Source organism: Aotus nancymaae, unplaced genomic scaffold (assembly GCF_030222135.1).
Source record: "Aotus nancymaae isolate 86718 unplaced genomic scaffold, 86718_ANA_hifiasm-v0.15.2.pri h1tg000053l, whole genome shotgun sequence".
Lineage (NCBI taxonomy): Eukaryota > Metazoa > Chordata > Mammalia > Primates > Aotidae > Aotus > Aotus nancymaae.
Genome location: NW_026988467.1, coordinates 24,429,325 through 24,453,587, shown reverse-complemented (window position 1 = coordinate 24,453,587; position 24,263 = coordinate 24,429,325). Strand labels below are relative to the sequence as shown.

Below are 24,263 nucleotides of genomic sequence, written 5' to 3'. Positions count from 1 at the left end.
ACAAACATCAAATTAATATGATTTTCCTCTCTGATCTCCTTGCACAACATATTAGGAATTACAATTATTATTAAAACAAAACAAAAAATACAGATATATTTATTTATTTGTATATATTTATTTATTTAGAGACAGAATTATTAGACTGGCTAATTTTGGTATTTTGGGTAGGTAATATTTGGTATTCGGGGTTTTGCCAGGTTGCCCAGGCTGGTCTCGAACTCCTGGGTTCAAGTGATCCCCCTGCCTCAACCTCCTAAAGTGCTGAGATACAGGTGTGAGCCACGGTGACCAGCCCCTCTGCTCTTCCTAAATGCAGCTCTGACTTGTCACCTCCTGCTTCAACACTTCCACAGGACTCCCCATGGCCCTCGGGTGAAGTCTGAGCTCCTGATGACCTGGTCTTTCGTGTCCTGGCCCCTGACGACATTCCAGCGTCAGCTCTTGCTTTCTCCTTCCAAAACATTCTGTCCGGCCACATCAAAGCATTTGCATTTCCTCAATCCTGAAACACCTCCTTGCTTCCCCAGGCCTTTTGTACATGCCCGGAATACTCTTCCCACACTTCCTTATTATTTATTTTTTGTATTTTTAGTAGAGATGGGGTTTCACCATGTTGGCCAGGCTGGTCTTGAACTTCTGACCACCCACCTCGGCCTGATCCACCCACCTTGGCCTCCCAAAGTGCTGGGATTACAGGTGTGGGCCGCGGCACCCAGCCTCTCCTCCCCACTCTTGTGCCTGGATAACCTTTATTTATCCTTCAGATCCCAGCCCTGACAGCCCTTTTCCTGCGAGGCCTTCCTGGTGGCCAGGCTGGTTAGGAGCTTCCTTGGTTTGCTCCTGTCCCGACATTGATTCATTCATTCAACATAATTTTATGAATTGCCAGTGATGTGCTAGGCTGTTCCAGCCATTTTGAATACACTGGGAATCAAAACAGACAACAGCCCCCGCCCCTAGTGGAACTTACCCTCAAGTGAGGGGAGGCAGGCCATAACAACTACACAGTAAATAAGTAAATGACATCACCACAGGGCAGTATGCAGTAGAGGGGAGGGTGCTGTGGGAACAGTGGAGCAAGTGGGGAGGTGGGGATCAGGGGGTGGGAGTGAGGAGGGTTGGCCTCATTGAGATGGTGGCCTTCGGCCCTCCAGCCACAGAACCCCAGGAACACAGGGGCATCTGGATGTGGGTAACACCTCCCATGGCCACTGAGGAAGGAGAACTGTCCAGACCCCAGGCACAATCAATGCCTGAAGAATATCTTATAGTGTTATTACTCAGCTATTTCCTTTGTATAATCCTTTATATGTATAATCACATATTAGTTTATAGAATTAGTGCCTGAAGTATAACTTACTGATTACATATATCTAGCTTATGTAATCATACTTAATTCTTACATCTACCATACTTACTTCTATATAATCTTTCTATGTAATCATATAGGTATTGTAGTCGGAGCTGTACTGACATTTAGTGCTGATTTATATAATCCTTCCATATAACCATATAGTAGTTTGTAGTAGGAGGAATGCCTAGAGCAGTCACAGAACAGAAGCAGTACATGGGAAAACAGCCAGACCAGGACGAGAACCAAAGACCCAGGCGGTGGCGTCCCTGCCTGAAACAGCATAAGCTGTATGGCAGGCTTGGAGCAAGAGCCTCTCCTCCTGATAAAGGAGTTGGAGTACCTTGCAGCCAGTTCCTGTGGAAAGTAGGCCTCAGGCCTGAGATCCTGGAAATCACCGAGGGAGAAGAACCCCTTTGGTGTGACCAGTCACGGCGGCTGTACACCCTGTCAGTCTTTTCTCGCTTCTGTGCTAGCTCAAATCATCCTCCCATAAATATCTTAAGAGAAAAGCACAAGTCTGCCAGCTCCCACTGCATTGGCTTACAGTATCCTTCTATTAGAAATCCTTTGAACTCTCCAGCCCCCAGATAAGAAGTGTTGCGCATGACCTGTTTGTTGCACACAGCCCACCTCCTTGCCTCGGTGACCTAATGAGGGTGGACCCCTTTTCTGTATGCGACCCACTACTACTGCGCACGGCACGGCCCCCTACTGCGCACGGCCCACTTCTCTGCCCAGGTGACATAATGGGGTGTCCCCCTTGATTGTGACTCATGTGATTATGCATGCCCTATTACCAAGCCTATAGATGATGACCACACTCACGACCCTGCCCCCTGCTTGTACCTAATAAATACAGATGCTTCTGGGCTTTTGGGGCTGTTGCCAATCTCCGCTCACAGGTGGCGTGGCCCCCCAAGTCCAGATGCTCTTCACCAGTTCTTCAGTGTCCTGTCTCTTTACTTCTCGGGTCCTGCACCTCAGCACAGCATAAGAGACACCCCACGACCCTGTGTGGCCTTACAGCCCTACCTCTGAACAAGTTGGGTCTGTGACTCATAGGGATAGCACACACCATTGGAAACCATGGGGTGACTCAGTAAGCGGGTGTTGGAAAGAATTATAGGATTTCGGTTAGATGACTTTTGAGGACTTAAGAAAGCAGGGCTGCCAGGCGAGGTGACTCACGCCTGTAATCCCAGCGCTCTGGGAGTCCGAGGCAGGTGGATCACCTGAGGTCGGGGTTCAAGACCAGCCTGAACAACATAGAGATAGCCTGTCTCTACTAAAACTACAAAAAAATTAATGAAGCGTGGTGGCACATGCCTGTAATCCCAGCTACTAAGGAGGCTGAGGCAGGAGAATCACTTGAACCTGGGAGGTGGCAGTTGCAGTGAACAGAGATTGTGCCATTGCACTCCAGCCTGGGCAACAAGAGCAAAACTCCATCTCAAAAAAAAAAAAACATAAAGAAAGAAAGCAGGGCTTCAGGCCCAGCACGATGGCTCACACCTGTAATCCTACCTCCTTGGGAATCCCATCAGGGTGGATCACTTGAATTCAGAAGTTCAAGACCAGACGGCCCAACATGGTGAAACTCCAGCTCTACTAAAAATACAAAAAGTAGCTGGGCGTGGTGGTGTGTGCCTGTAATCCCAGCTACTTGAGAAGCTGAGGCAGGGGAACCACTTGAACCCGGGAGGTGGAGGTTGCAGTGCGCCGAGATCATGCCACTGCACTCCAGTCTGGGTGACAAAGCCAGACTCCATCTCAAAAGAAAAGAAAACACAAAGCAGGGCTTCACTCTGGATTGGACGCTGTGCAGAAGCAAGGGTAATTCTATAGCTGAGGACATGAATACATTTCATCTACAAGGAGGGACGACTAGAGCAAGGCTAGAGCTGTGATTAGTCAGAAGCAACAGCCTCTCCCCTGAGCCAGGAGGATTGTATTCCTTTCTGGGTCTGTTGTGACAAATGACTACAAACCTGGCAGCTGAAAGCAACATAAACGTGTCCTCTTACAGTTCTAGGGGCCGGAAATCAGGGAGGTCCAGGGTTGCTTCCTTCTGGAAGCTCTGAGGCAATCCCTGTGCTCCTTGGCTTGCAGACAGATCATTCTAACCTCTGCATCTTCCCATGGCCTTGCCCTGTGTGTCTCTGCCTTCTCTCTTTCTGCCTCCTATTAGATCATTCCTAGAGTAGGGCCCACCCTAATGCAGGACCGTCTCATCTCAAGATCCTGATCTTAATTACATTTGCAAAGATCCTCCTTCAACTGTGACATTCTGAGGTCCTGGACAAATGTTTTAGGGGCTAAAAGTCAACGCCCACTGCAGGGATGATTGGTCCTTTTTATGGCTTGGACAATGTTCATGTTTTATCTGTGCTCAGACATAATTTTGGAGTGGCCTGGTTTGTGTCATGATCCATCACGGCCACAGGATGGCTTGTTTGCTGCTGATGTCCTGCAAAGTCATTTGCATTCAGCTGGAGAATACTGAAGCCCCACTTGGTGCCAAGCTGGCTCCAGGAGGTCAGGGCCTGCTTTTCTCTTTCTCAGCGTAGGGACAGGGAGCAAGGAACCCCTGCTGACGTCTGGGAGAGAGGTCCAGACCAAGGGGCAGGGCGGGCATGCGTCCTGAGCGTGGAAGGAACAGCTAGAAGCCCGGTGTCTACAGGGGAGCGAGCAAAGTGAAGCAGAGAGGTGATGGGAGGGCAAGGGCGTGCAGGGCAGGGTGAGGCTGGCTCTCACTCAGAGGGAAATGAGGGGCCGCCGAGAAGCAAACATGATTGACTGTGGAGGGAGTGAGTTTGAGGGAAGAGCCTGACTAGAGTGGGTTCAACGGCAAATGGAAGAGAGGAACTGGGGACGGCAAGTGGAGCGGAGAAATGGGAGGGCAGCTGGGGCAGCTGGCGGGGAGGGAATCAAGAGGGTTTGGCTAATTTTCCACAAAGGTGAGGACAATAATGGTGAGCCTGGATGCTGCTGCCAGTGACCCAAAGGAGAAGGAGGACTGCCGGGAGCAGGACAGGGCACGGGGACTGCAGGCGCCCTGATGTGGGGGGGTGGGGATGTGGGGGCCGCTGGGGCAGGCAACCTGGGAGCCAGGGTAAGGGGCTCAGGAGTGCTCTTCCTGCTGGTAACCCTGCCCCCGGCCATGGGTGCCAGCCTCTATGGAGAGCTGCCCAGCCCCAACCTGGCACAGCTGTGGAGACAGCAGTACTTGAAGTCCCACATACCACAAAGGGGACAGAGATAGAGACAGAAGGGACAAGAAATTGAGAAAGAAAAAACTCAGAAAGGGACCAAAGTCCACAGCCTGTCACAGACCTGGAAAGAGGCAAGGGAGGCAGCCTGGGCCAGGTACTCCCCTGCGCTGTTCCTGCTTCAAAACCTCAGGGCTGGATTAGAACGCCCACTGCATGGTTTGCCAGGGCTGTGACCTGGGTCCATGCACCCTGAGCCTCAAGCTCCCCGTCTGTAAAATGGGGACACTGCCAACCTCCTCTCAGGGCTGTGTGGGGAACTAAGGGGGTAACTCACATAAAGTGTCCGGTGGTTGAGCCAGACTCTCTTCCTTCCCGCCCTCCCCATCTCCTGCCTCGACAGCCCTGGAGGTCCAAAAGTGGGCACAGGGCCCAGCCTGCTGGCGGACGCTGGAACTGCATCCGTGCCCCTGTTAAGCGGTAGAAGAGTTGGCCGGGCAGGGTGGCTCACTCCTGTAATCCCAGTACTTTGGGAGGCCAAGGTGGGCGGATCACGAGGTTAGGCGTTCAAGACCAGTCTAGCCAACAAGGGGAAACACCGTCTCTACTAAAAATACAAAAAATTAGCCGACTGTGGTGATGTGCGCTTGTAATCCCTCAGGAGGCTACACAGGAGGCTGAGGCAGGAGAATCGTGTGAACCCGGGAGGCGGAGGTTGCAGTGAGCCAATATCGTCCCATTACACTTCAGCCCGGGTGAAACTGCGAGACTCCATCTCAAAAATGAAAAATAAATAATATTTAAAAAAAAAAAAAAAAAAAAAAAGAGGGCCGGGCACAGTGGCTCATGCCTATAATCCTAGCACTTTGGGAGGCTACGGTGCATGGATCACCTGAGGTCAGGAGTTCAAGACCAGCCTGGCCATCATGGTGAAGCCCTATCTTAAAAAAAAAAAAAAAGAAGAAGAAGAAGTAGAAGCCTCAGCATCCAATTCCCTCCAGGGAAACAGGCAATGGTTTTATTCCCTCACCACAGAGAGCACCCAAATCTACAGGCATTCAAGGGCCTTCCCTCCACCCTGGCACATGCCGACCTGTAGTCCACTCTGCTCTATCTGTGCTCCCGCGGTAGCCCCTGTGTGGAATGCCCTCCCCTCCACCACGAGGAGACATCCAGTGTGAAACTCTTTGAAGCCCCCCTCCCCTCCCATAGGCACAACTAATGGACAAACTCTCCCCTTAGTCTTCTTGAAACACCTTGACTTACCTCTAGATTTGCTAAGCTGTGACAAAGAGAGCACCAGAACACCTGCTTATCTCCCTGCATGGAGAGACTCACTAGAGACCAGGGACCCCCTTATTCACCTGCTACCCCAGGAATTTTCTATCATCTGAACCTGACCAGTCACTGCCCATGCCTGAGACCTTCCCATGCCTCCCTTACTCTGGTTGAGGATGTGTGATATTAGTTTCTCTGCATTTTCCAAAATATCTACCTGAGCACGTCATTTATCTTTTGTTTCGTTTTGTTTTGCTTTTTTTTTTAAGAAAAAATCCAGGCCGGGTGTGGCTCACGCCTTAATCCCAGCACTTTGGGAGGCCGAGGCAGGTGGATCACCTGAGATCGGGAGTTTGAGACCAGTCTGACCAACATGGAGAAACCCTGTCTCTACTAAAAATACAAAATTAGCCAGGTGTGGTGGCACATGCCTGTCATCCCAGCACTTTGGGAGGCTGAGGCAGGAGAATCGAACCCGGGAGGTGGAGGTTGTGGTGAGCCCAATATCGTGCCATTGCCCCCAGCCTGGGCAAGAGCAAAACTCTGTCGCAAAAAAAAAAAAAAAAAGAAAAAGAAAAAAGAAATCCTTCAGTGCCTTCCTGGTAATTCCCTAGCAAGGCTTACATGGCAGGCTCTCCTCCCCTCTCCCAACCTCCACCCCATGTCCTCTCTCCACACCTCTTTGTTATATTGGGGTTCAGGGGTGCCCTCAGTTCCCGAGAGGACGTTTCTCCAGGTTCTTCGTCTATCGTCCTCTTAAGAATGACAGAGGAGATCCATAAATGCCGGACTCAAAAGTGTTTGTAGAAAGTGATTTTATTGAAAGCAGAAAGAAAAAGGAGAAGGGAAAGAAACAGCTAACTCTCACACTGAGTGAGAAGGGTTTCCAGAAGGGGGAAACCAGAGAAGGAAAGCTCCTCTCACACTGAGTGAATCAAGGATGGAATCCAGGAGAGGAAAGACAGTTTCCACGCTGAGTGGTAGGGAACTGAGAGAGAGAGTTGGAGTTTAGGAGAGGAAAAGCAGCTTCCGAATGTCGGGACCCAAACATGGAGTCCAGAGGGGTGTGGAAGAAGGAGACTCTTAACCTGGAAGGAACCCCCACCTTCTCTAAGGCCTCGGGCCAATGAACGGAGTTCCTTAGAACTTCCACTGGAGTGACTTTTTGTTTCGTCCTGCGACCATGAAATTTAAAGAGAAGCCGTTAAATCTCCTGGATGAAGATGATGGGAGGGGGAGAAAATACGGCGCTGGGAAGTTCTTGCCCTTAAAACTACGCCCCCTTGTGGACCCTGGAAAGAGAACACATTCTCTCATCACGGTGGCCTCTGCTGGGAAAACCGTGCTCCACACACCTCAGGTAGTAAATTGCTATTGCCATTCTCACTCGCCCCATCCTTCCACTCCAGCAGTCAAGGGTCTGGACAGCATCATGAGTGCGTGGCTGTCTCCCTCTAGGTGATCCTCTTGTAGCAGTAGGGGTAGCAGGGGTGGTGCTCTTCCGCATGCCCAAGTCATGGACGTCTGATCCACACAGCTTGAATGAAACAAATCCTCACTGCCATAGTTTGCTCATTCGCAAAATGAGGGGTCTGGCTGGGTCTCTTTTGACTCTGAAATTCTGATCTATACGTAGTAGTGAACATATTTTTGGCAAGCGGTCATCAAACAGATGATCCTGGGCCAGGATCCCCTGGGGAGCAGGCTGTTCTGTCAGTAGATGTCTTTCTCCACAGGATTCACCACCTCTCCTACCCTGGAAAGGGGAATACGGTCTACCTCCCCTCCTTAGCAGGTGGCCCATCAATGGGCACAAGACTGGGGAAACCAGCAGTCACCTCTCATCCAGGGTGGGCTTGTGTCCCAGGATGGGGACAGGCTGTGTCCCCCAGCAGCACTGTGCCCACATGAGTGTGAGGCTGTCAATCCTGTAGTGAACAGGAGGGGCTTCTCTGTGTTGTCATCCAGAGCTGATTAAGGGTAAGAGGCAGTTGAGCCCCATCTTGGGGTGCTTATCTCTGAGGGGCACCTAAGACATGACTGAAATCAGACATACGGTGCCAGTTAAGCCAGGTTTCCACACATACATGCCTCCTTCCCAGTTCTGCTTCTGCTCAATTGGGGCTTTAAAGTAGAAAAAATATCAGCCAGGTGCCATGGCTCACACCTGGAATCCCAGCACTTTGAGAAGCCAAGGTGGGTGGATCACCTGAGGTCAGGTGTTTGAGACCAGCCTGGTCAACGTGGTGAAACCCTGTTTCTACTAAAAATACAAAAATTAGCTGGGTGTGGTGGTGGGCACCTGTAATCCCAGCTACTCAGGAGGCTGACCCAGGAGAATCACTGAACTCAGGAGGCAGAGGTGGCAGTGAGCCGAGATTGCCCTACTGCACTCCAGTCTGGGCAACAGAGCGAGACTCCGTCTCAAAATTAAATAAATAAAATAAAATCCCATTGTGATTTTAATTGTCATTTCCCTAATAACTCATAGGGTAAACATATTTTTTTCTTTTTAATTTCAACTTTTTTTTTTTGAGACGGAGTCTCACTCTGTCGCCCAGGCTGGAGTGCGGTGGTGTGATCTTGGCTCACTGTAACCTTCACCTCCTGGGTTCAAGTGATTCTCCTTCCTCAGCCTCCTGAGTAGCTGTGATTACAGATGCCTGCCACCACACCTGGGTAATTTTTGTATTTTTAGTAAAGATGGGGTTTGACCATGTTGGCCAGGCTGGTCTTTTTTTTTTTTTTTTAAAGAAAGAAAGAAAGAAAGAGAAAGAATAAAGAAAAAGAATAAAGAAGAGGAGGAAAAAGGAAGAGAAAGAGAGAGAGAGAATGGGAGTATTGCTTTCTTGCCCAGGCTAGAATGCAGTTTAGTAATGGGTATTGAAAACCTCTTTTATACCAATAATTATACTTGATATAAACAGGAAGGAATAAGGGAAGAAAATAACAAACCAGCAGCCAACCAATATTTCATTTAAACCTATGAAGTGCTATGCGATTACTGAGGAGTGATTTACTTCCAATTATGTAGTCACTTATGGAATAGGTGTGAGGTGGTAATGTATGTTTTATGTATTTGAAGTGGAGAATTCTATAAATGTTTATTAAGTTTACTTGTTCCGGGTCTGAGTTCAAGTCCTGGATGTCCTTGTTAATTTTGTGTCTCGTTGATCTATAAAATCGTTAGCTCTTCTTGTTACATTGATCCTTTTGCCATTATGTAATGTCCTTCTTTGCCTCTTTTGCTCTTTGTTGCTTTAAAGTCTACTTTATCAGAGGCGAGAATTGCATCTCCTGCTTTTTATTTATTTTGTTTATTTTTACTCTCTGATTGGTTGATAAATCTTCCTCCTTCTCTTTGTTTTGAGTCTTTGTGTATCGTTGCATGTGAGATGGGTCTGGATGCAGCATACCAATAGGTTTTGGCTTTTTATCCGATTAAAATATATATAACTTTAATACTGGCATTTGATGCTAGCTGGCTGTTTTGCCCATTAGTTAGTGTAAATTTTTTGTTGTGTTAATGTTCTTTTCTTTTTGATATATTTCTGGAAAAGCTGATATTGGTTGTTCCTTTATATGTATAGTGCTTCTTTCAGAAGCTCTTGTAAAGCAGGCCTCGTGGTGGTGAACTCTCTAAGTACTTGTTTGTTCGCAAAGGATTTAATTTTTCCTTCGATTATAAAGCTTAGTTTGGCTGGATAGGAAATTCTGGGTTGAAAGTTCTTTTCTTTAAGGATGTTAAATATTGGTCCCCACTCTTTTCTGGCTCGTAGGGTTTCTGCTGAGAGATCTGCTGTAAGTCTGATAGGTTTCCCTTTATGGGTAACCTGACCTTTCTCTCTGGCTGCCCTTACTATTTTCTCCTTCATTTCAACCCTAATAAATCTGGCAATTATGTGCCTTGGGGTTGGTCTTCTTGAAGAATATCTTTGTGGTGTTCTCTGTATTACCTGGAGTTGAATATTACTCTGCCTTGCCAGGTTGGGAAAGTTTTCCTGAATGATATCCTGAAGAGTATTTTCCAACTTGGATTCATTCTCTTCATCACATTCAGGTACACCTATCAAACGTAAATTAGGTCTTTTCACATAGTCCCATATTTCCTGGAGACTTTGCTCATTCCTTTTCATCCTTTTCTCTCCAATCTTGTCTTCTCGTTTCATTTCACTGAGCTGGTCCTCGACTTCTGATATCCTTTCTTCTACTTGATCAATTCGACTGTTTAAACTTGTGCATGCTTCGCGAAGTTCTCGTGTTGTGTTTTTCAGCTCCATCAATTCACTTATATTCCTCTCTAAATTGTCCATTCTCGTTAACATTTCGTCAAACCTTTTTTCAAGGTTCTTAGTTTCTTTGCATTGGGTTAGAACAAGTTCTTTTAATTCACAGAAGTTTCTCATCACCCACGTTTTGAAACCTGCTTCTGTTATTGGACCACACTCGTAATCTATTAAGCCTTGTTTCGTTACTGATGAAGAATTGCGATCCCCTGTGGAGGGAGAGGCATTCTGATTTTGAGTATTCTCTGCCTTTTTACGCTGATTTCTTCCCTTCATTATATATTTATCCATCTGTCGTCTTTGTAATTACCGACTTTCTAACTAGGTCTCTGAGCGGGCGTCCAACTTGTTGATTCCCAGTGCCGAAGTCTGAGCAGTCCACTGTGACGGCCAAAACAGCGGTGTTAAGATGGATGGTGCTTTTCTGCCCGGGAATCTCCGGACTCTGCACCAAAAACTGGCGTGCTAAAGCGCCAGCTAAACTGCCGCGCCGGCCACAAGAGTAGCTCTGGGGACACATGGGGCTCCTCCGCTGGGAATCTCCTGGTCCGTGAGCAACAAATATTTGTCTGAAAGTGTGGCGTCCTCTCGTTCTCTGCGCTTTCACTGGGAACTACGAGCCCGAGCTGCTAGTGATTAGCCATCTTGGATCTCTCTCCGACCATGTTGGCCAGGCTGGTCTTGAACACCTGATCTCAGGTGAGCCAAGGCGCCTGGCCATGGGAATGAAATTTTATTTGTCCTATAGATTCATCTATGTAAAATAATAAATAGGCGATGTGAAAAAAAAAAAGGTTGCACTCAGGTGATGGAATTTGCAGAGCCTTTTTTTGCTGTTTGTTTTTGTTTTTGAGCTAGTCTTTGTCATCAAAGCTAGATTGCAGTGGCATGATCTTGGCTCACTGCAACGTCTGCCGCCCAGGTTCCAATTCTCCCATCTCAGCCTCCCAAGTAGCTGGGATTACAGGCATATACCACCACACCTGGCTAATTTTTTTTTTTTTTTTTTTTTGATACAGTGTCTCGCTCTGTCACCAGGACGTAAGTACAATGGTGTGGTGTCAGCTTACTGCAACCTCCACCTCCCAGGTTCAAGTGATTCTCCTGCCTCGGCCTCCCAAGTAGCTGGGACTACAGGTCCGCACCACCACACCTGGCTAATTTTCATATTTTTAGTAGAGATGGGGTTTCCCTTTGTTGGCCAGGCTTGTCTCGAACTCCTGACCTCGTGATCCACCTGCCTTGGCCTCCCAAAGTGCTGGAGTTATAGGTGTGAGCCACTACGCCCAGCCATTGTTTTCTATTATTAATAGAGGCAGGGTTTCACCATGTTGGGCAGGCTGATCTCAAACTCCTAACCTCAAGTGACTTGCCCGCCTTGGCCTCCCAAAGTGCTAGAATTACAAGCATGAGCCACTGCACCTGGCCAGAGTTTTTATTTTTAAACACATGTTTTCTAGTTTTTTTGTGTTTGTTTTTAGAGACAAAGTCTTGCTATGTTGCCCAGGCTGGTTTCAAACTCCTGAGCTCAAGAGATCTTCCTGCCTTGGCCTCCTAAAGTGCTAGGATAACAGCTGTGAGCCCCCATGCCTGGGTATATTTTCAAATTTTTTTAAGTAAAATATTTTATGTAGTCAGAAAAGAATTTTAAAAATCAGCTAATGTATTTTTCTTCTAAATAATGTGTAATATTCTAGGAAACTGAAAAAGAAATATGAGACTGTTTGTAATTATCCTAGTCAGCCATTATAAACAGTGTTGTATGTATTGTCCCAAATGAAAAATCAGCTTTTTTCCATGTGTCATGATTTGTTTTTCCAGACAATAAATAGAATTCTGTGTTATTTGCAACAGTGTGGAGTATCCTCATATATAAATGTGACTTTATGTTGGATATTTAGGTTGTTTTAAAATGTTTAGTATTCCGGAACTATACTATGATAAATCTAAATCTTTTTTTTTTTTTTTTTTTTTTTTTGAGACAGAGTTTCGCTCTTGTTACCCAGGCTGGAGTGCAATGGCCCGATCTCGGCTCACCGCAACCTCCGCCTCCTGGGTTCAGGCAATTCTCCTGCCTCAGCCTCCTGAGTAGCTGGGATTACAGGAGTGCACCACCATGCCCAGCTAATTTTTTGTATTTTGTATTTTGTATTTTTAGTAGAGACAGGGTTTCACCATGTTGACCAGGATGGTCTCGATCTCTTGACCTCGTGATCCACCCGCCTCGGCCTCCCAAAGTGCTGGGATTACAGGTGTGAGCCACCGCGCCCGGCCGGTAAATCTAAATCTTAATGCATGTTCTTAGTTAGTTTCTTAAATTCCTGTAAGTAGAATTGCTTTGTCAATAACTATATCCACCAAAAAATTATGTACCTGCTGGGCGTGGTGGCTCACACCTGTAATCCCAACACTTTGGGAGGCTGAGGTGGGGTGGCAGGCGCCTGTGATCCCAGCTACTCGGGAAGCCGAGGCAGGAGAATCACTTGAACCCTGCCTTGGGAGGCAGAGGTTGCAGCGAGCGAGATCATGCTGCTGCACTCCAGCCTGGGTAACAGAGCAAGACTCTCTCTCTTAAAAAAAAAAAAGAAAATTGTGTGCCTAAGACCTTGAATGACAGTGTCATAACTGTTTGCCTTTTTATAATGTGCTACAGAACTTTGAAAGGTATTTTTATTGTAATTCCTGATTTTCCAAAAAGGAAGTTGTAAAAGGCAGGGCAGACTACTTAATGCCATTTTAGAATCCTTTAACTCTTCTACTTTATAACTTTCTCTTTCTATGCATAATTTAGGAATGTTAAAGAGGCTTTCACCAGCATCACTAAAACCCTAATGACATGTTTCTATTTTATGTTAGGACGCCAGCAGTGAAAACACTGTGGTTCCTCCAGAAACGTATGTGAAAGTGGCAGGCCACCTGAGATCTTTTCAGGTAAAGTCTGAATTAAATAGTAAAGTGTTTTTTCATGAAGCAGTTTCTAGATTCATGTCATGGCTTTGGATAGTTGAAATATTTAAGTCTCCATGTTTAATGGGAAGTTATTTATTTATTGTCTTCTTCAAAAGGAAATAACAGGGTGTTGTTTTTGTTTTTACCTTAACATGAAACTAACAAAATGGTAAAGAAAGAACAGAATCTCCTTCTACAATTGCCATCTGTGGCATCCATTAGTTGGAGAAAGGAGAATGTTAGATTCAGAGTCAGGAGTCTAGATTTTGCTCAGTTATGCAACCTTGGGGAAATTACTAATGTCCCTTAGCTGTTAGTTTTAGTTTTTTCCTCCTCATGTTTGACCGTATTTAGATTATCTCTGAGTTAAAATTTTAAGTATATAACTTTTTTCTCATATTGGTGAAATATTAATATTATAACCAAGAAAAGAGCCACAATGTTGACCTGACATTGATGTATGTTCATTGTTTATTCACATTCTTCTCTTCATTTTAATAGAACAAAAAGAGCCTAGTAGCCTTTAAGATCATGCCCCTGGAGGATATGAATGAGTTCACTGCCCATATTCTAGAAGTGATTAATGCACACATGATACTGAGCAAAGCCAGTGGCCAGGTGAGTAGCCTCACTTTCCTAGCTTTTTCTCTTCCGTGGAAGAACATAGGCTACTTTTGTGCTCCAGCTTTGATTTCCTTGACATTTTGAAGGTTGAGCCAGAGAAAGGCATCATTAAATCCTCAGAACACTTTCTCTATTAGCTTTGTCATTGTATTTTACTCCAGATGAAAACCTGATGTTTCTCTCAGAATTATGAGTTCCTCTGACTCTACTGGCTTGGACAGCTGAGGCCTGTGACAACCCTCAGGTGTAGACATGTAATTATCGCTGAGCTCTTAGCTCCAGGATTGTCATTGCATATTCAGAGAGTAGTCCCTTCAAGATAGCATTTTGTGGCCGGGCGTGATGGCTCATGCCTGTAATCCCAGCACTTTGGGAGGCTGAGGCAGGTGGATCATGAGGTCAAGAGATCGAGACCATCCTGGTCAATAAGGTGAGACCCCGTCTCTACTAAAAAATACAAAAATTAGCTGGGCATGGTGGCGCACACCTGTAGTCCCAGCTACTCAGGAGGCTGAGGCAGGAGAATTGCTTGAACCCAGGAGGTGGAGGTTGCGGTGAGCTGAGATCGTGCCATTGCACTCCAGCCTGGGTAACAAGAGCAAAACCCTGTCTCAAAAAAAAAAAAAAGAAAGCTGTCAGGGCCAGGGATGGTGGTTCATGCCTGAAATCCCAGCACTTTGGGAGGCTGGTGCAGGAGCATCACTTGAGCCCAGTTCGAGACACCACCCTGGGCAACACAGGGAGACCCTGTCTCTACAAAAAACAAATTAAAGAATTAATTGTGCGTGGGGGTGTATGCCTGTGGTCCCAGGTACTTGGGAGGCTGAGTTTGGGAGATCACTTAAGCCCAGCAGATGAAGGCTGCAGTGAGCCGTGATTGTGCCACTCACTCCAGCCTGGGTAACAGAGCAACCTTGTCTCAAAAAAAAAAAAAGAGAGAAGAAGATGTATTGAGCCTACCTTGATCTGATAGTGCCAATCATTCGAGTCCCCCTTTGAGTATAGCAGTGAACACGATGTACTTATATTCTTGGGAGAAACAAGCAATAAACACAAATATTAACAGAATTTTAGGTAGTTATAGGTGCTCTGAAGTAAATAAAGCAAAATGGGAGAAGAGGGTGATGGAGGGAGCAAAAATGGTACAATTTGATGGAGAAGAACATCCTAAACCAGAGGGACTAGGAAGTGCAAGAGCCAGGAGTGTAGAGTAAGCCTGGCATCTCTGAAACCAGCAAGAAGGCGGTGTCTGGAGTGAAGCCAATTACAGGGAAAGAGAGAGAGGGTTGTAGGCAAGGAGGCAGAGCCCAGATTATGTGGGGCTTTGGAGGCCATGGTAAGGATTGCCTTTATTCACATTTTTTGTTTGGCTGAGCGTCGTGGCTCATGCCTGTAATCCCAGCACTTTGGGAGGCCAAGACAGGTGGATCATGAAGTCAGGAGTTCAAGACCAGCCTGGCCAACATGGTGAAACCCCGTCTCTACCAAAAATACAAACATTAGCTGGGCATGGTGGTAGGTGCCTGTAATCTCATCTACCTGGGAGACTGAGGCAGGAAAATCCCTTGAACCCAGGAGGCAGAGGTTGCATTGAGCCGAGATCCCGCCATTGCACTCTCGTTCTTGGGCGACAAGAACAAGACTTCATGTCAAAAAAAGAAAAACAAACCGCATTCAGGCTGCTGTTCTGAGAACAGAGTATGAGCCACCAGAAATGGCCACAGAAATAATTCAGGGAAATGATTCTTGGGATAAGAAGTGATGGGTTCCAATATATTCTGAAGGTAGAGCTAACAAGAGTTATTGGTGGATTCAACATTAGAAGTAAAGAAAAGGGAGGATTCAAAACTGACTCCTTGGGATAAAATCCAGAGTTCTGTTTTAGAGTCACCAAGTAGGAGATGCCAGTTGGATATCCCAGTGAAGTACAGAGTGGACACTGAATATATAAAGCTGGACTCAAGGAAGAGGCCAGGGATAGAGATAGAACTTTGGGAGTCATCATTGTGTAGCTGATATGTAGAGCCCTAAATGATGAGATTACTAGGGACTTTTTTTTTTTTTTTTTTTTAAAGAGAAAGAGAGAGAGAGAATGGGGAGGAGGAAAAAGGAAGAGAAAGAGAGAGAGAGAATGGGGAGGAGGAAAAAGGAAAAGAAAGAGGGAGAGAGAATGGGAGTATTGCTTTCTTGCCCAGGCTAGAATGCAATTTAGTAATAGGTATTGAAAACCTCTTTTATACTGATAATTATACTTAATGATGTAGTCAGGAAGGAATAAGGGAAGAAGATAACAAACAAACAGCCAACCAATATTTCATTTAAACCTATGAAATGCTATGCGATTACTGAGGAGTGATTTACTTCCAATTATGTAGTCACTTTTGGAATAGGTGTGAGGTGGTAATGTATGTTTTGTGTATTTGAAGTGGAGAGTTCTATAAATGTTTATTAGGTTTAGTTGTTCCGGGTCTGAGTTCAAGTCCTGAATATGCTTGTTGATTTTCTATCTCATTGATCTATAGAATCGTTAACTCTTCTTGTTACATTGATCCTTTTGCCATTATGTAATGTCCTTCTTTGCCTCTTTTGATCTTTGTTGCTTTAAAGTCTACTTTATCAGAGGCGAGAATTGCATCTCCTGCTTTTTGTTTATTTGTTTATTTTTACTCTCTGGTTGGTAAATCTTCCTCTTTCTCTTTGAGTCTTTGTGTATTGTTGCATGTAAGATGGGTCTGGATGCAGCATACCGATGGGTTTTGGCTTTTTATCCAATTGCAGTATATATAAGTTTAATACTGGCGTTTGATGCTAGCTGGCTGTTTTGCCCATTAGTTGATGTAAATTTTTCATTGTATTAATGTTCTTTGCTTTTTGATATATTTTTGGAAAGGCTGATATTGGTTGTTCCTTTATATGTATAGTGCTTCTTTCAGAAGCTCTTGTAAAGCAGGCCTGGTGGTGGTGAACTCTCTAAGTACTTGTTTGTTCGCAAAAGATTTAATTTTTCCTTCGCTCATAAAGCTTAGTTTGGCTGGATAGGAAATTCTGGGTTGAAAGTTCTTTTCTTTAAGGATGTTGAATATTGGCCCCCACTCTTTTCTGGCTCCTAGGGTTTCTGCTGAGAGATCTGCTGTGAGTCTGATAGATTTCCCTTTGTGGGTAACCTGACCTTTCTCTCTGGCTGCCCTTACTATTTTCTCCTTCATTTCAACCCTAATAAATCTGGCAATTATGTGCCTTGGGGTTGGTCTTCTTGAAGAATATCTTTGTGGTGTTCTCTGTATTACCTGGAGTTGAATATTACCCTGCCTTGCCAGGTTGGGAAAGTTTTCCTGTATGATATCCTGAAGAGTATTTTCCAACTTGGATTCATTCTCTTCATCACATTCAGGTACACCTATCAAACGTAGATTAGGTCTTTTCACATAGTCCCATATTTCCTGGAGACTTTGCTCATTCCTTTTTATCCTTTTTTCTCCAATCTTGTCTTCTCGTTTCATTTCACTGAGCTGGTCCTCGACTTCTGATATCCTTTCTTCTGCTTGATCAATTCGACTGTTTAAGCTTGTACATGCTTCGCGAAGTTCTCGTGTTGTGCTTTTCAGCTCCATCAATTCACTTATATTCCTCTCTAAATTGTCCATTCTCGTTAGCATTTCGTCAAACCTTTTTTTAAGGTTCTTAGTTTCTTTGCATTGGGTTAGAACAAGTTCTTTTAATTCACAGAAGTTTCTCATCACCCACATTTTGAAACCTGCTTATGTTATTGGAACACACTCGTTCTCCATTAAGCCTTGTTCCGTTTCTGATGAGGAATTGCGATCCCCTGTAGAGGGAGAGGCATTCTGATTTTGAGTATTCTCTGCCTTTTTAGGCTGCTTTCTTCCCTTGATTATATATTTATCCATCTGTCGTCTTTGTAATTACCGACTTTCTAACTAGGTCTCTGAGCGGACGTCCAACTTTTTGATTCCCAGCACCAAAATCTGAGCAATCCACTGCGCCGGCCAAGACAGTGGTGTTAAGGTTGATGGTGCCTTTCTGCCCAGGAATCTCTGGACTCTGCACCAAGAACTGCCGCTTTAAGGTGCCAGCAAAACCGCCGCGCCGGCCACAAGAGTCGCTCTGGCGACCCGTGGAGCTCCTCCGCTGGGAATCTCCTGGTCCGTGAGCTACAAATATTCGTCTGAAAGTGTGGCGTCCTCTCGTTCTCTGCGCTTTCACTGGGAGCTACGTGCCCGAGCTGCTAGTGATCAGCTATCTTGGATCCTACTAGGGACTTAAGAGAGCAGAGACCTGAGTTCTGGGGCACACTAACCTTTAGAAGTCTAGAAGCAGAAGAGGAACCAATGCAAGGCAAGTAAGTGGCTGGTTAGGCAGAAGAAAAACCAGGAGATATGATTGTGTTAATATTCTGGAAGGAGCATTTCAAGAAATAGAGAGTAGAGATAGACTATAGAATGCTGCCTGAAGTCAAGGAAGCCTATGAAAGAGATCTGCTGTTGGGATCTTCAAAAGAGACTCAGTAGAGGATGGAGAGGTGAAGTGAGCTAAAGAGAATGAGAAAGGGTACAAAGTTCAGAGTGTTTCTTTTATTTTATTTATTATTATTATTTTTTGAGATGGAGTTTCGCTCTTGTTACCCAGGCTGGAGTGCAATGGCGCGATCTCGGCTCACCACAACCTCCGCCTCCTGGGTTCAGGCAATTCTCCTGCCTCAGCCTCCTGAGTAGCTGGGATTACAGGCACGCGCCACCATGCCCAGCTAATTTTTTGTATTTTTAGTAGGACGGGGTTTCACCATGTTGACCAGGATGGTCTCGATCTCTTGACCTCGTGATCCACCCGCCTCAGCCTCCCAAAGTGCTGGGATTATAGGTGTGAGCCACCGCGCCCGGCCCCGAGTGTTTCTTTCATTACTGTACTTCGTAACATATTTCTGTATGTATCAAATATTGTATGATAAAAATGGGTGAAAAGTGAGAATGGGCCAGGCATGGTGGCTCATGCCTATAATCCCAGCACTTTGAGCAACCAAGGCTGGAGGACCACTTCAGGCCAAGTTCAGCACCAGCCCTGACAACATAGTAAGACTCCCCACAAATGTTTATGTGTCCAGAAATATTTAAAAATTAGCTGGGCATGGTGGTGTGTGCCTGTAGTGTCAGTTATGAAAAAGGCTGAAGACATGCTTTCAAGGGACCTTGATTTCTTTTCTTTTTTTTTTTTTTTTGGTAGAGATGGGACTCATTGTGTTGCTCAGTCTGGTTTTGAACTCCTGGGCTCAAGTGATCCTCCCGCCTCAGCCTCCCAAAGTGCTGGGATTACAGGCAGGACCCACCCTGCCTGGTGGGCTGTAGGCTTTTAATGAGCATTTGTTGAACAAGTGAATCTCCTGACTAGACAGGATTTCTCCTAATGAGCTTTCACAGTGCTCTTAATCAATTGTGGGCACTTGAATCTATTTGGTCCTCTGTTATTGTTTTTGATTCAGTTCAGTAGATGTTGCACTGACGGCACATGCTGTCCACCAAGCACTGTGCAGCAATGGAAGGACTTGCGTGGGAAAGTGACGCACAGCGTGATGGTGCTGTGCAAGTGCTGTGAGCCGAGAAGGAAGAAAATGGCTTTAGTTGGTTTGGGGGATGTCAGGCGAGGCTTTACAAGGCAGTGGCAATTAAGTTGGATTTAGAAGGATGAGAAGAGTGTTTACCAGGTAGACAAGGGAAAGAGCATGCCAGACAGGGAACAGCATGCTCAGATCAGCGGCACGTTTGAGGATGGCAAGAAGTCCAAGTGCAGCTGGGGAGTAAAGTGTATTCTAAGAGGTCAAGAATCAAATACAGGTGAATAGCCAGGAGTTTTACACTTTCCACAGGCATAGGGAGCTGCTTGAAAGCTTTATGTAGAGGAGTGGCACGACTAGAGGAGGTTATGACTCATAGCAATGGGAGGGTTGATGGGAGCACCAGAGGCCAGAGGCTCAGGTACCACCCAGGAGACCAGGGCTAATGAGGATCGACTTGAGCTACACTGTCGAGTGACAGGCTGTGGTGACAGATTGAGGAAAGTGGGGAAATGATGACTGAGGTCTTTGGGATTGGGTTTGGTTTTACTGAGATGGAATAAAAGAGGGCAAGCAGGTTTGGGGAGGAAAGTAATGAATTTTGTCTTATTTTGAGGCGTCTGAAATGTTTAAGTGGAGGTATCCAGTTAGATGGGTGGCAGTGAGGATTTGTGGCCTAGGAGGCGGTCTGGAATGAAATCCTGGGGGCACTGTCAGCCTTCTGGGAGACAGAAGAGGCTAATGAGGGATACTGAGAAGGTTTAGTTTGAGAGGCAAGTGGAGAACCGGAAGAATACGGTGTCAGGAAGCCTAGGGAGGAACACATTTCAAGAGGAGTGTGGTCAGCAGTGTCTGCTTCTGAAAGGTCAATTATGACAAGGGCTGAAAGAGAATTTTGGATAATTGTTGAAAAGTTATTGGTGACTTTGGTGAAAACAGTTTCAGAGGTGTACTTGGGGAGAACCTAAACACGGTGGGCTGAGGAGTGACTGGGGAGAAAGGAAATGAAAATAGTGATTGCAGAGCATTCGAAGAATTTGGTAATAAAAAAAAAGAAGGAACGAGGATGATAGGGACTGTATCTCCTTTTCTCTGCCTGCAGTGCTTCATGCCTCTTGACACTCAGTGAGTGCTTGGGTGAGTGAACCCCGAGGATGCCGTAATAGCAGTCTCTGGGTAATTTTCTTCTCACTGCTACTCTTCTCTGGTTCCTCTCACATCACAAACAAAAGGAGCCAAGAGTGGCTTTCTCTTTTTTTTTTTTTTTGAGGCGGAGTTATCTTTCTCTTTTTGATATTTATGTGCTTCAGAGAGTTACTCTATCTTCCTATGAAATACTCATTAGATAATAACTGTCCCTTGCAGTGCAAACAGTGTAACCGGGAAATTTGTTTAAATTGTTTTTTGTAAGCTGCTTAACCGGCTGCCTGAAATAGTAAAGACTTGTGTTTAACTTGGGGGATTTTCTTAATATTGTTAACTTATTTCTTAATTCAGCCCTCAGCGGGGAGAGCACCTATCAGCAATCCAGGAATGAGTGAAGCAGAGAACTTTGGTGGGAATAGCTTTATGCCAGCAAATGGCCTCACTGTGGCCCAAAACCAGGTAAACACCATCACAGACAATCTTAAATTTTGTTACTTCCTTAATGAGCTAAGACCGTTTAAGTACCTGGTTCATTTCTTTCCTATAAAGGGACTCAGGTTTGCTAAGGGGAGGCCAATTCAAAATTGTTGCTAAGGTCTTTTTGATTTGAATCTTCAGGTGCTGAATTTGATTAAGGCTTGTCCAAGACCTGAAGGGTTGAACTTTCAAGATCTCAAGAACCAGCTGAAACACATGTCTGTACTCTCAATCAAGTAAGTATTTGATTTTCATGAGCTCAGGCTCTGGCATTGTACCTATTTCACCTCACAAAGGTTTCTTGATAATGAGAAGTGAGTTTAAAAAGTAAAACTTGGTTGGCCAGGCACGGTGGATCACCTGAGGTCAGGAGTATGAGACCAGCCTGGCCAACAGGGTGAAACCCTGTCTCTATTAAAAATACATAAATTAGCCAAGTGTGGTGGCGGACACCTGTAATCCCAGCCGTTTGGAGGCTAAGGCAAGAGAATCTCTTGAACCTGGGAGGCGGAGGTTGCAGTGAGCCAAGATCACACACTGCATTCCAGCCTGGGTGACAGAGTGAGATTTTGTCTCAAAAAAAAGTATAAGTTGGCCAAGCACTGTAGTTCATGCATGTAGTCCTAGCACTTTGGGAGGCCAAGGTGGGCAGATTGCTTGAACTCAGGAGTTCAAGACCAGCCTGGGCAACATGGCAAAACCCTTGTCTCCGCAAAAAAAACACAGAAAAATTAGCTGGGCACAGTGGCGCATGCCTGTAGTCCCAACTACCAACGATGCTGAGGTGGGAGGATCACTTGAGCCCAGAAGGTCGAGGCTGCAGTGAGCCATGATTGTGCCACTGCACTCCATCCTGGATGACAGAGTTAGACTGTCACCAAAGAAAAAAGAAAAAGCCAGGCGCGGTGGTGGGTACCTGTAGTCCCAGCTACTCGGGAGACTGAGGTGGGAGGATTGCTTGAGCCCAGGAGTTCTGGGCTGTAGTGTGCTATGCTGATCGGCTGTCCACACTAAGTTTGGCATCAATATGGTGAACTCCTGGGAGAGGGGGACCTCCAGGTTGCCTAAGGAGGGGTGAACCGGCCCAGGTCAGAAACGGAGCAGGTCAAAACTCCCGTGTTGATCAGTAGTAGGATCGTGCCTGTGGATAGCCATTGCACTCCAGTCTGGGCCACAAAGCGAGACCCCGTCTCTAAAATAAATAAATAAATAAACAAACAAACACGACCCTATTGACAGAATGGAAATTGTTCAGCTATGGAAAAATAGGAAAAGACTATGCACTAAAATGGTGCTACCCATCACATCACTCATTCAGTAAAGTTTTTCATTCAGCAAACACTAAGGACCATTATATGTGAGGGATATATAATAATTCTGAGCAAAAAGTTGACCTGATTTCCTTATGGGATTTAGACTGGAGGAGGGAAGTCCTCGGCTCCTGGTCCTCAGGTGTACACTCCCATTGCTGTTTACTGTTCCCACGGTAGACTGAGTGTACTATCTGGACCTTATTCAACAATCAGTCCTTCCAACAGCCTTATCCTGATTCCATCTTAGAGAAGCAGCCTCCTGATTCCAGTGTAGTAAACTAATCAAACAAACTGGCTTATGGCGCTTGTGATAGTTATTTGTTACTATAAATCAATTGATATGCCAGGCCTAGATAGAAAAGAAATGCTCAGAACTAATTCCATTTCCTATGCTGTAAAGTAGGGATAATTCCTATCTCAGAGTTGCTGTGCTGATGAGGTAGAGACCTGCTATCACGTAGGTGCTCTGCTGATTGCGGCTATTTACGTTACTGGGCCAGGTGTGGTGGCTCACACCTGTAATCCCAGCACTTTGAGAGGCTGGTGGGTGGATCACCTGAGGTCAGGAGTTCGAGACCAGACTGGACAACAAGGAGAAACCCCATCTCTACTAAAAATACAAAAATTAACTGGGTGTGGTGACAGGTGCCTGTAATCCCAGCTACTCAGGAGGCTGAAGCAGGAGAATCACTTGAATCGAGGAGGGGGAGGTTGCATTGAGCTGAGATGGCTCCATTGCACTCCAGCCTGGGCAACAAGTGAAACTCTGCCTCTGAATGGATGAATGAATAAATGGATAAGTAAGTAAGTAAGTAAGTAAGTTACAGACATCCTGAGGACCTTGAAAGGTTGGAAGGTTTCATAGTGTTTCCTTTGCTTCCCACAACTTTACTTCCCAGAGGGGGACCAAAGAGGTTTCAGTGTGTGGGTGGAAAAGGGGGACTTTTAAAGACAACTGTTTCTACTAGGAGATTTTGTGTGCGTGACTGCAACTTTAGATCCTTGTTTTCCCGCTTAGACTGTATTTAAGTGAGGCCCTGTTGTCTTTCCTTTACAGTTTGGGAGAGGGATCCAAGACAGCCCTAATAGCTATTGTCTCCATGAACAAGCTGTTTTGTAATTTTACCGGTAGTTCTCCCTGTGTGAGCCTTCAATGTGCAAAATAGTTGTCAATTCTTAGCTACGGTAGAAAGTTGGGAGATGAGCAAAATTTGCATATTTGGCCATATCCAAAAGACGGTTTCCTTCTGCATTGGCCTGAAAATGACTTTTTTTCTTTCTTTCTTTCTTTCTAGGCAAGCTGTGGATTTTCTGAGCAATGAGGGGCACATCTATTCTACTGTGGATGATGATCATTTTAAATCCACAGATGCAGAGTAACTGGATCTAATTGGGTGCCTGAGATATTTTACAGCTGGACCTAGTTTCACAGTCTCTTGTCTCTAGCTCTGCATACGTTCGGCCAGGTGGCTTCTAGGAAGTAGGTTTCATGTGTAAAAGGTCTCTACTGACGTCCTTTTGAAACATACTGTTCTGTTTTATTTTGTTTTGTTTGAAGCTCAAAGGGAGATGGACAATTGACAGGGATGCAGTCCAGGGTGGCATTTCTTGAGGAAGTTACAAATAAGCTTGTTACAACATCAAGATAGATGGAATTGGAAGGACGCTACCCGGAGAGTACTTACATAGTGCTCGGGAGTTTCTTTTAAAAATTTTTCGTGCTGAAAGAAGATGAGCAGGGCCTTGTAGGCAGAGCCCTAACCGAGTAACCTGCTGGCCTCTGCCTGTTTCTGTCCCACTTCGGTTGTGTGGCATTACTTTCAGAATTGCACTTTCCTGCTTGTCGTGACTGCTATTTGTCATGACGGTATGTTTCTATGAACATGAAGTTCTGTGGTGGTGCCTCCAGGGGCAGAGGAAAGGAAGTGTTACTGCGTTTTGTACAAAATAAGTACATTCTATGTTTAATAAAACAGTTCGCTTGTAGTAACTTCTAAAAATGTTCTCATTTTTCTTTCCGAGTAATGTAATGACTACTTTGTCATCTGAGGCAATGTA

At 45.5% G+C, this 24,263-nt stretch overlaps 1 protein-coding gene across 1 annotated transcript; it reads left to right on the top strand.

Annotated features, from left to right (window-relative positions):
• The first annotated feature begins 12,771 nt into the window (after positions 1 to 12,771).
• LOC105708589 (replication protein A 32 kDa subunit-like) lies at positions 12,772 to 24,195 on the top strand. The gene is made up of 5 exons (XM_064363545.1): positions 12,772 to 13,061; positions 13,581 to 13,697; positions 20,767 to 20,874; positions 21,034 to 21,128; positions 23,501 to 24,195. Exons 2-5 carry the CDS (start codon positions 13,611 to 13,613, stop codon positions 23,583 to 23,585), a joined length of 375 nt encoding a protein of 124 aa, XP_064219615.1. The 5' UTR covers positions 12,772 to 13,061; positions 13,581 to 13,610; the 3' UTR covers positions 23,586 to 24,195.
• The last annotated feature ends 68 nt before the right edge of the window (positions 24,196 to 24,263 follow it).